At 40.6% G+C, this 15,358-nt stretch overlaps 1 protein-coding gene and 1 non-coding gene across 3 annotated transcripts in view; both read left to right on the top strand.

The window, feature by feature from the left end:
- Positions 1-15,358, top strand: part of LOC115283860 (nuclear RNA export factor 2-like) — a 36,868-nt gene that overhangs the window by 14,665 nt on the left and 6,845 nt on the right. For both annotated transcript variants that reach the window (XM_029930305.1, XM_029930304.1), the window contains exons 3-11: positions 12,606-12,789; positions 13,020-13,173; positions 13,463-13,546; positions 13,662-13,766; positions 13,883-13,963; positions 14,083-14,152; positions 14,299-14,387; positions 14,504-14,611; positions 14,789-14,898. In XM_029930305.1, coding sequence (XP_029786165.1) covers positions 12,606-12,789; positions 13,020-13,173; positions 13,463-13,546; positions 13,662-13,766; positions 13,883-13,963; positions 14,083-14,152; positions 14,299-14,387; positions 14,504-14,611; positions 14,789-14,898 — 985 coding nt within the window. The remainder of the gene's footprint in view (positions 1-12,605; positions 12,790-13,019; positions 13,174-13,462; positions 13,547-13,661; positions 13,767-13,882; positions 13,964-14,082; positions 14,153-14,298; positions 14,388-14,503; positions 14,612-14,788; positions 14,899-15,358) is intronic.
- Positions 3,178-3,284, top strand: LOC115284451. The gene has a single exon (XR_003905205.1). It is a non-coding gene; the product is annotated as a U6 spliceosomal RNA (small nuclear RNA).

The following is a 15,358-nucleotide window of genomic DNA, read 5'->3' as shown; positions in this document are numbered from 1 at the left end:
CATGGACCCCTGGAGATGTCTCTGTCACTCTGCAGCCCGGACTCTTGGAATTCAAAGTCCTCTGAACTCAACATTGCTGTGTTTGAGAAACGAGGGAAATTCAGGTCTCCCTACTTCTCCATTTTGGTGCATCTCCTACTCTTGTTTTCTTTTGACCTCCATTAACATGATAGATGTTTCTCCATCCCCTCACTTGCAATCTGCAGGTGTCTTTAGTTCTAAAATGAGTCTCTTCTAGGCAGCAATTATATGGGTCTTGTTTTTTTATCCTTTCTGATACCCTACATTTTTTGATTGGAGAATTTAGTCCATTTACATTCAGAGTGATTATTAAAAGATATAAATTTAGTGCCATTGCGTTATCTGTAGAGTTGGGATTTCTGGTGATCTTATCTGATCATTCATAGTCTTTGTTTCTTTGGTCTTCCTCTTTTCCCCACTCAGAGAGTCCCCCTTAGAAGTTCTTGCAGGGCTGGTTTAGTGGTCACAAACTCCTTTAGTTTTTGTTTGTCTGGGAAACTCTTTATCTCTACTTCTATTCTGAATGGCAGCCTTGCTGGATAAAGAATTCATGGCCTCATATTTTTCCCATTTAGCATGTTGAATATTTCCTGCCCCTCTCTTCTGACCTCCCAAGTTTCAATGGACAGGCCTGCTTCTAACCTTATGTGTCTACCCTTGTAGATTAAAAACATTCTGTCCGTAGCTACTTTCAGAATTCTTTTTATCTTTGTATTTTGCAAGTTTCACTATTAAATGTTGTGGTGTTGACCTTTATTTGTTGAGTTTAGAGGGAGATCTCTGTACCTCGTGGACTTGGATGCCTGTGTCCTTTCCCAGATTAGGGAAGTTCTGAGCTGTAATTCCTTCAAATAAATCTTCTGCCCCCTTTTCTTGCTATTCTTCTGAGACTGCTGTGATATGGATATTGTTTCATTTCATGGAACCATATAGTTTTCTAAGTCTTCCCTCATGCTCTTGTAATTTCTTTTCTCTCTTTTTTCACCTTCATTATTTTCCATAATTTTGTCTTCTATTTCACGTATTCTCTCCTCTGCTTCTTTCATCCTCACTGTCACTGTATCCAGTTCATATTGCATCTCACTTATATCATTTTTTAATTCATGCTGACTAGTTCTTAGGTCTTTGATCTATGCAGTAAGGGTGTCTCTGGTGTCTTCTTTTTTTTCCAAACCCAGCTAGTAGTCTTATGACTGCTGTTCTAAATTCTTGTTCAGATATATTGCTTACATCTGTTTTGAGCAAGTCCCTGGCTGTGAATTCTTCTTGACCTTTCTTTTGGGGATAAGTCCTCCGTCTTGTCATTTTGGCTAAGTTTCTGTCTTTTGCATGTTTTAAAAACTTATGTTTCCTGCACCTGAATGTACAACTATATTTTTAACAGTTTTTTTTAATCTTTATTTATTTTTGAGAGAGAGACAGAGCACAGGCAGGGGAGGAGCACAGAGAGAAGGAGACACAGAATCAAAACAGGTCCAGGCTCTGAGCTGTCAGCACAGAGCTGACGCGGGGCTGGAACCCACAAACCATGAGATCATGACCTTAGCCGAAGTCAGATGCTTAACCGACTGAGCCACACATGCGCCCGTGTACAACCATATTAAAAGGGGGTCATATACTCTCCAGGGCCTGGCACTTCAGGAAGTGTTTCTATTGTATGCTGTGTGCACTCACTCTCCTGTTACATTGTGGTTGCTCTTTCCCACCGGTCAGTCAGTTCTCTGCAGAGCTCCTCCTTGCTTCCAGTGGTGGATTGTTTGGATATTTAACTAAGTGTGCTGCTTTGATTTATTTAATTAACCCTAGGGGGAAAGGTGGAGTCAGGAAGCTTGATCTCATAAAATGAGAAAAAGAAATGGAACAAAAAAACAGGGAATCAAAAACTATAAGGCTGATTCCAAAGAAAAAGAAAGGGAATAAAAAGGGGGAAAAGCAGAAGAGAAACGAAGGAAAAAGAAAAGAATAAAAAAGCCTGTCTAAAAACAAGAGAAAGGGAAATGACAGAAAAAAAAGAAAGAAAAAAGATGTCTGTTGGTACCTGGGAGGTTCTGGCTGTGCTGGTCTAGAGGAGAGGCTGGCTGCATTGGCTCAGTCAGTCTTGCCCCAGTAAAGAAGCAGTTTCTAGGCAGAGAGGAGAGGAAGGTTTGGTTTAAGTGGGTCCTACTTCCACTGGGGGCCGCTGTGTTGCTCTCTGAAGTCCCACTGTGCTGGTGTTGGGGAGGAAAATGGTTTCACCCTAATCTCTTCCCTGACTGGGGATCTCAACCCCTGCTGTTCAAGCAGTCCTCACAAAATGGCAAGGACAGTCAGCTTGCCCCGCGTCACAACTCTCCTGTGCTTTTACTTTGGCACACAGCCTGGATTCAAAATCCAAAGTCTTAAAAGGACCCAGCGTGGCATAAATCTGCTCCCCTCCCTTTAGAGTAGGGCCTCACCACACTTCTGATGAAAGGCCTTTGACTGGCACCTGCAAGCTCTTTTGCCCTTGAGGAGGCAATATAAAGTCCCTTCCAAAAAGGACTCCAGGAAGGGGACTGTTCTTTCCCAGTCCACCCTGGAGATCTCTACTCTATGTTATTGCACTCCACAGCCAGCTCCTTACTCTTCGGGGCATGCACCACAGCTCTGCTTTGGAGAAAGTCACACACTTCCAAAACTTCATTGTTTGAGCTACAAAAGCTATCTGCAAAAAAATAACGGGAACCCTCAGCACTTCAGTACTTCTTGCTCCCCATTTCGTAGTCCCAAGGGGTTCGCTTGTTGTGCTAACTTGATGCTGCACTATCCTCACTGTTTCTCTCCCTTTTGTCTATATACAGAAAGGGTTTCTTCCACTCCACAGTGCTGCTGTTTTTCTCTCCCCCAATTCACATCCACACATCTCACACTTGCCAAGCTGTCTCCCTCCCACTGTGGAGGTCCTTCTGCCACTCCACAGATCTATTTTCTGGGTGTCCCAAGTAACCTGACCTTAATACAGCTGTGTTTGAGGGACAAGGAAAGTCTAGGGTCCCCTTACATCTCCACCATATTAATTCCTCCTACATTGTTTTTGTTTTCTCTATTTCATTATTCTTTGCTCTTATTTGATTATTTACTTTCTTCTGCTAGTTTTGGGTTTAGCTTGTCTTTTTTTCTAATTTCTTGAAGTATATTGTGCTCACTTCGGCAGCACATATACTAAAATTGGAATGATGCAGAGAAGATTAGCATGGCCCCTGTGCAAGGATGACACGCAAGTTTGTGAAGTATAAAGGTATGCTGTTGATTTGGGATCATTCATCTTTTTAATGTACACCTTTAAAGCTATAAACTTCCCTCTTAGCACTGCTCATACTGCATCCTGTAAGCTTTGAAATGTATTTTCATTTTAATTTGTCTCCAAGTACTTTCTAATTTCCTTTGTGACTTCTTCTTTGACCATTGGTTGTTTATGAATGTCAAATACAATCGTGTATTTTCCAGTTTTCCCTATACTGTTGATTTCTAGTTTCATTCCATTGTGTTTGAAAGAGATGGTTTGTATTATTTCAGTCTTCTTGAATTTGCTAACACGTATTTCATGGCCTTACACGCAGTATATCTTGGAGAATGCTCCATGTGCACTTGTGAAGAACATGTGCTGTTGTTGGGGGAGCATTTTGTGTATGTTTGTTTGGCCCAATTCATCTGTCCTGTTGCTCAAGTCCTCTATTTCCTTATTGATCTTTTCTCTGGCTGTTCTATCCATCATTGAGAGGTAAGTGGTAAAGTCTCCTGTTATTATGTTGCTGTCTATTTCCCCCTTCAAATCTATCAGTTTTCTTCATTTATTTAGGAAGTCTGTAGTTTAGTACTTATAACTGTTATATTTTCTTGGTGAATTGATCCTTTTACTATTAAATAATGCTCTTCTTTGTCTCTTCTAACAGTTTTTTACTTAATGTATATTTTGTCTGGTATTAGTATAGCCACTGCTACTCTCTTTTGGTTACCATTTGCATGTAATATCTTTTTCCATCCTTTTGCTTTCAACTTATATATGTCCTTAGACCCAAAGTGAGTTTCTTGTAGACACTATATAGTTGGATTTTGTTTTTTCAATTCATTCAACCTATCTATATCTTTTGATTGGGGAATTAAATACATTTAAATTTAAAGTAATAACTGATAGGGAAGGGCTTACTACTGCCATTTTCTTGTTTTCTGTATGCCTTGTAACTTTTTTGTCCCTACTTTCATCTCTCACTGTCTTCTTCTATATTTAATTGTTTTGTAGTGGTATTCTTTGATTTCATTCTCCATTGCTTTTGTGTATATTCTATAGATAGTTTCTTTGTGGTTATCATTGTAATTCCATAAGACATCCTAAAGTTATAGCATTTGTTTTGAATTGATAACAGTTTAACTTCAATTACATATGAAAACTCTACTGCTTTACACTTCTACCTTCCCTACTTTATGCTATTGAGGTTGCACATCATTTCTTTATATGTTATATATTCACTAACATAGATTTGTAGGTTTTTAAAAATATTTTTGTCATTTAAATTCTTATTGTCATCAAATGCACCAAAATTACAATATTACAGGTTACAATATTTGTCCATGTATTAACCTTTACTGTAGAACCTAATATTTTCGTAACAGCTTAGTGTTTTCTATCTACTATTTCTTCACTTTAACTTGGACTTCCTTTAGCATTTCTTATAGGGCAATTCTAGAGATAATGAACTCCCTCAGCTTTTGTTTATGTGGAAAGTATTGATTTCTCCTTCACTTGTGAAGGACAATTTTGCGGAGTATTATTGGTTGACAGTTCTTTTCTTGTTTACCTCAGTACCTATAATATATCATCTCGTTCCCTTCTAGCTTGCTAAGTTTTGGCTGACAAATCAACTGATAATATTATAAAAAGTTCACTTTTACATGATGAATTGCTTTTCTCTTGATGTTTACAAGATTCTATCATTGTCTTTGACTTTAGACAATTTGATAATGTATCTTAGTGTAATTCTCTTTGAATTCATCCTAATTGGAGTTCTTTAAGCTTCTTGAATCTTTATGTCCCTTTCTCTCCTCAGATTTGGGAAGTTTGGGGGCATTATTTTTGCAAGTGAGCTCTCTTCCCCTTTCTCCCTTTTCTTTCGTTGATTTCCCTCCTGCACATATTGCTCTTCTTTATAATGTCTCATAAGTCCCATACATTCTCCTTACTTTTTTTTTTTTTGTTCTTTTTACTCAGTGGTTTCAAATGACCGGTCTTCATATTCTCTAATTATCTTATCTGCCAGACCAATTCTACTGTTGAACTCCTCTTACAAAGTTTTCAGTTGTTCTTGTATTTTTCATCTTTAGGATTTGTGCTTTTTGTAGTTTTTATCACAGGTATTTTTTCCTGTTTCATCAAATTGTCTATATGTTTTCACTTTTAGTTCATTGAGGATCTGACAGTTATTTTAAAGTCTTTGTCAGACATTTCATAGATCTGCTTTTTATTTGAGTCAATTTCTGGAGTTTTGTTCTTTTAATTGGGCCATGTTCCCCTGTTTATTTGTAGGCCTTGTAATTTTTGCTGAGACTTGAGCATTAGAAAAAACAACTGTCTCTGCCAGTTGTTGTATACAGGCTTTATGAAGGGGATGACCTTCACTAAGGTCAACCTTTCTGGAAGTTCTAAGACCTTTCATAACTTTTCTTATCTCTTTTATTCTCCTTGGCATCTGCCTGTGAAATTGAACCTCTAAATTACTGCTCATCTCTGTTTTCAGCACTTTCTAAATTCTGATGCAAGTCAAGTAAGTTTTCTAATTTAAACAAAATAGAAATTAGTCCTAGATCAGTCCCCTAAGTCAGAATGTTGGATACATGGTCTACTCTTGTTTCCATCCTAAGGGAGAAAAGGAAATGTGGGGGTTTCTTCCAGTTGTTTTGTGGTATGTCACATAGGCAGAAGAGCATGAACAGTACTGCAAAACATGAATTTTCCTAACCCTTTAGCAAAAACCCCTTCTTGGTTTTAAAATGGCCTGGTGCTGTATCTTCTCAGTTGATCTCAAGTTCTTACAGAGGTATTTTGCTTCATATATTATTGTTAACTCAGTTCTCTGTGGCAGAACATAGACCTGTAGCTCCCTGGTCAGCTGTGTTCCTTACATCACTCTGTAATATACAGTTTTGTATCCTGATATTTTTTTCTTTCATATAATGTCATATAAGGTTCCAGAAGTATTCTATCTTACTTATCATATGGTGTCATACAAGGTGCCAAAAGTATTCTATCTTACTTATTTAGCCTATTACTTAAACCTGAACCATTTTTTGAATAATAATACATTTTTAGCAACAATTTTGGAACTGGGAACTTAAGTCCCCCTTCAAAACTTTTTGTATGCCTAATTCAGAGTCTAAGCTTTTTGCTTTGGTTCTCTAAATCAGTATGTCAGATTGTTTCCTACCAGGGCTGTCCTGTTTATTGTTGCTATTTTATAAAATACATTAATAGCTGACACAACAATCTTTTCCCATACACCCTTCCTTTTCCTTCTCATTTCCCAGAGGACTAATAATGATAAATGCAAATAACACACATTCATCCTTTACTAAATACTAGATGTACTAAGTACTGACCTAGTAATAACTAACTTATTTACCATGCTTATTAGGTCACAGGCATCTCTCCAGGTGTTTTCCATGCATTTCCATATATTAACTTAAATTGTCACAATTATCTTATGAGGCAAAACTATGACTATTTTGAATGTAAGAGGGAAAAAATGTGAGTCACCATGAAGTCAAAGTTACTTTCCTTGGACCATAGAATTTAGCATCACAATTCAGATCCTGATTAATCTGACCTCAAATCCTATGTCCATAACCAATAATGTGTGACTCCATGTTAGGGTTGAAATGAGCACTGGAATAGGACTTAAAGTCTAGTGTACAATGATGGGTGTCGTGTCTGGGAACAACATGCCTTGAACTCCAGCCTTCTGTCCAAAAGACTCATCACTGCATGCTGTTTCTGTGTACCATCTCTCCTTTCTCAGTCTGTGGGGAGCTGTTTCTCTCTGTGGTAACTATTTGGCTTGAAGATGAAGTAACAAAGAGACAAGTTATACATGAAAAGAAAGGAAAGTTTCTAGAAAGGTGCATATTGCCAGGATGAATTCAGATCCTCAGAGGACTTTTCCATTTGTGTTTCATTCTCTTACCAATAATAACCCTCACCGTTCTGGTCCATACATCCACCCCTTGGCCTTTTACTCTATATGTAGGGTACCCATGTCCCTTCTTTCCCATCTGTCCTTGATTCTGGGGACAATCAGTCTACCCTCTCTCTGTCAATATCAGCCACTCTCTGGTCCCATTATTTTTCTGTGTCAAAGAGACTGTATAACACAGCCATATAATTATAGGAATGTATTTCAGCAGAGAATATTTTGTATGATAAATTTTAAAAGTGAAATGTCTGAGCCAAAGTATAAGAATGACTTTTGAATGGTTAAACGTACTCTAGGAAATCAGACTCTCCTACACTATTAGTGGAGAAGTGTATTGGTGTAAATATCTGTAGGATATTGTCTCATAATTTAAAATATTTATGTGCTTCTTTTAGGAAGCTTTAGAGCATGGACTCAAATCTTGGAACCACCGTAAATCCCACACTGTGCTGCACTGGGTTTTTTTGGCCTCCACCATTAGGAATACCTTGTATACATAAATCTAATACTTTAAATTTGAAAATCAATTCAAATATTAAAATGACAAGGTGTTGGGGCGCCTGGGTGGCTCAGTCGGTTAAGCCTCCAACTTCGGCTCAGGTCAGATCTCACGTTTGTGGGTTTGAGCCCCGCATCAGGCTCTGTGCTGACAGCTAGCTCAGAGCCTGGAGCCTGCTTCTGGTTCTGTGTCTCCTTCTCTCTCTGCCCCTCCCCCTCTCATGCTCTGTCTCTTTCTGTATCAAAAATAAGTAAAACATTAAGAAAAAAAGTTTAAAAAAAATGACATGGTGTAAAAAAAATTGACTATGTATACATAGTCATAATACATGAAATGAAAATGTACATTAGGATCCAGTTTTCTGTGACAGTGCATTTTCCAACATGATTTGAAATATATGTATCTGTAATCTAATTATACAAATGTAAAACAGATAATATTAACACATATCCATGTGCGAGCATGTGCGTGCACACGCACACACACACACACACACACACACACGTACTTTCCTCTGAGACAGGGATGATATTGCTATCCAAAGCTGAACGCTCACAGACATGCATGTAGGTCCAGAACAATCTTTCTACACATACCAGACACCCAGGAAGCTATATGTGCTTAATTTAAGGAAAGTCTCTCTTCATTTCTGTCACCAGTTTACAAAATCCTCCTGCCTAAGATCAGAAAATCAGAAGTTTTAGCATTAATCAAGAAGGGGGTTATTCGCTCTATTTCTAATTGTACACTAATGAAAAAATACTAATTCTGCAAAAGAAACTAACGCATGCTAGTTATACAAACAGGTTATGAAACAGTTCTTCCGTCCATTTTTTTTTTCTGGAATAAATAGATGTGGGTAGAAATGGTTGAGATGTATGGATTCTCAAAGGTGGCTTTGTTGATCCCAAATCTACATTGTTGTCTACATTCATTTAACAAATAATTTGGCCCCAGTATATGCCAGACAGTCAGTTCAAAGTGACTCCTAACCTGCAAAACCTGTTACCTAAAAAGATTTCTATGGTTAAAGGGATAAAGAAGTGCTGAGGCATAGGAGCACATGTACCCCAATGTTCATAGCGGCACTTTCTACAATAGCCAAATCATGAAAAGAACCTAAATGTCCATCAACTGATGAATGGATTAAGAAGATGTGGTATATATCTACAATGGAGTACTATATGGCAATGAGAAAGAATGATATATGGCCATTTGTAGGAAAGTGGATGGACCTTGAGGGTGTCATGCTAAGCGAAATAAGTCAGGCAGAGAAGGATAGATACCATATGTTTGCATTCATAGGTCTAACAGGAGAGACCTGGCAGGGGACCATGGGGAGAGGAAGGGGGAAAGAGAGCGGGGAAGAGTGAGGGACACAGATCAAGGGAGACTACTGAATACTGGAGACGATCCATGGACTGAAAGGGGAGGGGGGGGAGGGGGTGATGGTCATGGTGGGGGGCACTTGTGGGGAGAAGCACTGGGTGTTATATGGAAACTAATTTGACAATAAACTATTATTTAAAAAAAGATTTCTATGGTTAGTTCAAGACAGATATCTCCACTGATTCTAAGACATCTGGACACTCCCCCTCCCAGCCCTCAAGCAGGAGTGAATAGCTCCTAGTCACAAAACATCATTCCTGGTCTGCTCACAGAAATCTGTCCTTGAGACCTGAAAGTTCACCATTAAAGAAGAACCAGCATAGTAGCTAGAGGAATACTTAGGGTGCCAAGACAGACCAATATGTGAGGACACGATTTCTGTTCCGACACTAGCATGGCTGAGAAATCCTGGGAAATATACTTAAGCCCTGTGAGCCTAATATTCGTGGTCTGAAAAGAAATTGTGGATACAGTTGTCATGGGGTTTCTGTGAGGAGGTCAAGGAAATCTAATGAGTCTGCCCAACACTGAGCAAGTGTTGGCTGCCATAGGGCAAGTGTTGGTTTACTTCTCATCCTGTTCTTTCCCTACCATAGCAGGGATGCCATTGCCATGTGCTCAGTAGCCTAGCAATGATGTAAGCAGAATTCCAAACTGACACAGGAAGTAGCCATGTGAACACACATGATGGCATAAAGGATACTCACGACCATTTCTCCATGGGAGGATCAGATGGTACATGGTGGTGCTTGAGGGGTAACTCAGGCAGCCTGGGTGAGAGGTACCAGCTGATTTGCAATACTCCTTTTATTGCCTTGATTCTGGCAGAAGGACGGCAAGACAGGGATTGTGCTGAGGTGCAAACCTTCAGTAAGTGGATATGCGTGTGCGCACACATGTGTGTGCACGTGGTCCTTCTGGCTGTTTAATCATGTGCCCATTCTCCAGTGAGATTCCCAAAACAAGGCTATGCCTGAGATTGCTTTGGTCTGAATCACCTTGATGAGGGAAGCCTCTGACATTGCTTAGGCACCCAACTTAGTCAGTCAGTCTGAGGATTGCTGTAGCTGTTGGCTGGCTCACTTTTACGCTTTCCCCTTGCCGATATTATTTCTGAAGTAATGTCAGTTCTCAAAAATGACTCTTATGCCCCCATACATCATATGTTGACCACAGGCCTTCATTCTCTCTTTTAATATTTGAGTTTTTCCTTTAATTGGTGGATTTTCAGGAAAAACTAATTGGGTCCTGCCATTTCCCTAAGGTCATTAATAAAGTTCCTCTTTGCTGTTGTTATTATTGTTTAGTATCATTATGAACTCATGGATTTTTAACATGTTCATGGCTTCAAACCATTGTTACATTGTTTTGAGCAGAGGACTTAAATGATTTGACTTATGCTCTACTGCTGGGCTGAAAACAGATGGTAAGGAAAGGAGCAAGGATGAAAGTAGAGGGACCAGCTTGAAGGCAGTATAATCCAGGAGATAGATGTTGGTGTCTTGGGCAGGGCGGTGGTAATAATGGTGATGATAAGAAGTGGCTAGATTCTGGATGTACTGGAGAGATGAGGTAAGAGAATTTCCTGATCAGTTAGATGTGTGGCGTGTGAGAGAAAGAGAGAGCACTCCAGGCTGCTTTCAAGTTTTGAGGCCTGAGCCATTGGCATTTCTGGGTCAAATTCTCTATCCATGTTTAATTCCACTTCCAGTGCCACATAGGAAAAGTCCCAAAGGTTGTGAGTAGCAGGACTGTCCTGACAGCAAGGCTACACAGTGAGAGCAATGACTCACCAGAGGAGTCAATCCGAGACCTGGTTATAATCAATACATCATGGAGCAATCAGCAGTGAACAGAGTTTTACTCATAAGCATGCCCTGAGACAGCATGGAGTAAATGAGGTACAAAATACACAAAACACAAACCGAGAGAGCCTTACATATTAGAATCCAAAAGGAAGTTGGTTTCTGCCCGTCTGGTTACCTTAATCCTCCCCCTACTGCCCACCCAAACCACTAGTATTATTATCTGATGGTATACTGTTTCAGTTGAACATAGTAAAAATAAAATACCCTTAGTGAATCCACTGTAGGAGAGAGAATTGGGACTCTTATTTCTGTAGATGCCAGGAAACTCCCAAATCTTTCCACATGGTGAATTATATATGTTGTCGGGGAGAACTTGCAGGGGGAAGGGTGAACATCAATAGGACGACTAGGGGTGAATACAGGGTGAAATAGCACCAAGACATGGTTTAAGTATACAATGTCCAAGAAAGTAGGCATAAGAGCAAAGAAAATTGATAAGAGACAGAAAGAGGCATTACATAATGATAAAAGAATCAATCCACTGGGGAGTCATCATGATCCTATATGTGTATGCACTAAACATCAGAACCTCAAAGTACATGAAGCAAAGACTGATAGAGCTAAAAGAAGAAATAACCATGTACGTAATTATAGTTTGGGCCTTCGACACCCCACCCCCTCAACAAGGCATAAAATTATTAGAGACAAAGCCAGCAAGGATATAGGACATCTGAATAACATAATAAATTAACAGGATCTACATGACATAAACAGAGCCCTCCACCCAATGACAGCAGAGTGAATTTTTCCCCAATATGGTTGTAACTTTCATCAAGCTGGGCCATCTCCTAGACCACCAAACAAACCTCAACAAATTTGAGAAGAATTGAAATCACACAGAGAACATTCTCTGACTATAAAGGACCTAAGCTGGAATACACTAATAGAAAGAAAAAAGAATCCCTACACACTTGGAAATGGTAGTTGACTTATCATTCCATTTTATCATTCAGATCCTTGTTATAGAAGAGCTGAATTTAGGAAAAGTTGTCTCCTAAGCTGAAAGGTATTTCAGGCTGGGTAAAAAGAAAGCTCACTATGGATGTTTCAAACTGAGTATTGTTAACGGCAAGACTGGAGGGTAAGGGACAATTTAGGAGGCTGTTACCTCAGTTTCATCTGACACTAAAGCTTATAATACACCAGCAAAGGAAGTACAGCTTGCTGATTAGGGGATCAGTTTGGTGGCTGATTGTATTTGGAAAGCATGAGAGAGATCGCCTCTCTTTTATTGGTGTGGTTGTTTAAGCCTGAGAGATGGCACAGTTCAGATGCCAAATATGGCTGGTTTCCAATCTAACCCATGGATCATACATCAGTTTTTGCCTGTCTGTTTGTTTTTATAAATCCTGCTTCATTCTTTAAAAGGTTAAATATAGTTTCCCCTCCCCTAACTCCTCCTTGGTTACCTCCTCCCCCTCCCCCAAGTTTCCTCCCCTGAGAGTGCCATCCTTCAAGTAAGAATCTCCTATCTGGAGAAGCAGTGGAGTTTCATTTCTGGGTTTTGTGAGATTGGACCCTTTAGGGCAGGTTGACATTTTGCTTGCCCTATAGCTTAAGACATACTACATGGTAAATGGACCAATGGTGTATCTTCAAAGTTGTATTTTTCTTCCCCCTTTTTAGAATCCAATGATGGTGGTAGCACACATCAAGGAAGACAGGGAGTTTGGAGTTCTTTGCAAGGTAATTTTGGCAAGAGGAACCCCCAACATGAATGTGATGGATATGAGCCTCAACTTTCACACAGCCAGGAGGATGATGGAACTGTGATAATGATGGATATCCAGGAGTACCCCCAAGTAAGAAAGTAAGTGACCAAGCAGCCTGGTTTGCATATAGCAACCCCTGGGACTATGAAACTCTTTCACTCTACTTGGTCTTCTTTTTCTTCTCTCACTGGATTACTGAAGAATGCTAGAAGTGGAATAATGGTTGAACAATACTACTTGTAGTCCTGGTGGCAGAGGGGTGAGAGTGAATGAAACTAAGAATTTCTTCACATTTATGGCCACTTTCCTCTCCATTTCCCCTGTGAAGCACTCCATATAGCAACCAACACAACAAGAGGAGAGTGAAATGTCATAATGAAGACCATACCAATATTACTGTCTGGAGAGATAGAAAACCTCTGAAGAGAGAAATGAGGGATAACACACAAAATGGAACCCCAGGAAGCTGGTTCAAGATCACTGTGAGTGTCTTGGCAAGATATGCATTAAATAATATCCTGAAACCTTATAAAAGGAAGACCGCATTAAACAAACTTACACTGATTATTTGTAGGAGAGTTTTCCAATGGAGAGAAAGAAGGTTTAGGAAATCCATATTTTGCACAAAAATAAGAAATAATTGTAGTGGTCCATTCTTTACAAGCCCTGTACTGCTCAGTAGAGGGCTGGAAAAGAACACTGTTGGGTCTGTTTTCCAGCATTAATTCCATGTTGTCTCTCCTCACTCCCATCCCTTCTTTTCACCTTTAGATTCCTTATGGGGGAAAGTATGACAAGACATGGCTATTGAATTCAATCCAGAGCCATTGCAGTGTCGCCTTCACTCCAGTGGATGTAAGAGAGGATGGTGAAGCCAGATGAGTGGACATAGTGAAAGGGGGTCTGGGGGGTGTTCACTGAGCAAAAATATTCTATCCTTCAACATTATTGCTGCCTCTCTCTCCTGTAGTTTCACTACGTGAAAAACCAGGCTCGGTTCTTTGTCCAGGATGCTGGCATTGCCTCTGCATTGAAAGATGTCAGCTGCAAGATTTGTGATGAGGAGAACCGAAAGGTATGTGTTGAGGGCACTACCTATACCTAGTACCAGGGCCAGAGGACAGGCCAGGAGCTGGTTTTCTTCTTCTTAATCAGAGTTCTTGGTGCTTACCCCACCTCACCTTCCTGCAGATATCGATCTTTGTCAATCCCTCTAATGTACCCTACTCTGTGCGGTATAAGTTGAAGCCAAAAGAAATGGAGCAGCTAAAGGTAATGCAGACTCAAGGCTCATTGTGTGCCACACCCATACCCACCTCCTCTTCCTTCAGCCCCTGATTTTCCTATCCCTATGAGAGCCTTAGAGTGGCTTTCTCTACCTTTCCCTGCAGCTGACCATGAACAAACGCTATGATGTCTTCCATGAAGTTCTTGACCTCCAGAGTCTCCGCTTTGATCCAGGTACAGTTGACAGCAATAATGCTAGGGCAAGTGAGGGCACAGGGATCTGCCTGGGAGGGAGACTGAGGGATGGTAATGTGGGGAGGGGTTGGTGCTAGCCTTGACCGCTCTCAGCCTTCTGATCGCCTCCTCTTGGTTTCCTGAAGACTTGGTGGGCCATGATATTGATATAATCTTGAATCGAAAAAACTGCATGGCTGCCACCTTGCAGATAATTGAAGAGAATTTCCCCAAGGTAAGGCCTTAGTTCCAGAGTTGTTATTAATATTTGGGGGTGGAACACATGGGGTGGGAGACAGATTTGTCTCTGAGGTCCTAGATAATAACTGTCACTCTCTTTTTCACCAAAAGCTGTTGTCCTTGAACTTGAGCAACAACAGACTGTATGGACTGGGTGACCTGTCTGACATTATACAGATGGTCCCCACAGTCAAGATCCTGAACCTCTCCAAAAACAAGGTGGGAAGAGGGAGCCATATCAAAGTTGGGGTTGATGGTGGGTGGTAGTGCTCATCAGAGTGATGACAGGAGGCAGAAGAAGGTACCTGTGTGGAAAGCTGGGGGCTGGGGGTTCAGGGGCCTGCCTGTCTCTCCTTCCCGGGAACTTGTCTGCCGCTTCCTCCCCATATTTCTCAGCTGACCTCGATGTGGGAGTTAAACAAGATGAAAGGGCTAAAGCTTGAAGAGCTTTGGCTAGAAGGGAACCCTTTATGTGACACCTTCCCAGACCAGTCCACCTACATAAGGTCAGTGTGAACCTCTGTCACTCTTCTTGGGTAACTTCACCCATGGGATCCTGAACTATTCTTGACAGTGCCTCTCTGCAGGTGGTGGCATCCCTAGTCCTCTAGGAGTACCACAAGCCTTGCTTCTCTGTTTGTGTCTCTGACCTGCTTAGCGGTCTTTTATCCTCTGAACTGCTTGTCTCTTTAGGTGCTCTGGCATCTGTTTCTAACTCTGCACTTAGCTTTCTCTACCCACCTATGGTGTACTCCAAGAAGCAGGGCTCCCTCTCCTCACCAGAACCAGGAGTAGGCAGCCTTGAAACAGATGCTGGTGACCTGAAAGAAGGGTCCTCCAGCCCTGAGCCTCATGCTGAGACAGGCCTCCCTGTCTCTGTGGTGATATGAAGATTTCTTCAACTGTTCTGAGAGGGGCTTTCCTTCTTTTAAATGAAATGTTCTCCCATTTGTCCCACGTTTCCAT

The sequence above is a fragment of the Suricata suricatta genome, chromosome X (genome assembly GCF_006229205.1).
Source record: "Suricata suricatta isolate VVHF042 chromosome X, meerkat_22Aug2017_6uvM2_HiC, whole genome shotgun sequence".
Classification (NCBI taxonomy): domain Eukaryota; kingdom Metazoa; phylum Chordata; class Mammalia; order Carnivora; family Herpestidae; genus Suricata; species Suricata suricatta.
The sequence above is the reverse complement of the archived record's forward strand: the minus strand, read 5'-3'. Positions and strand labels throughout refer to the sequence as shown.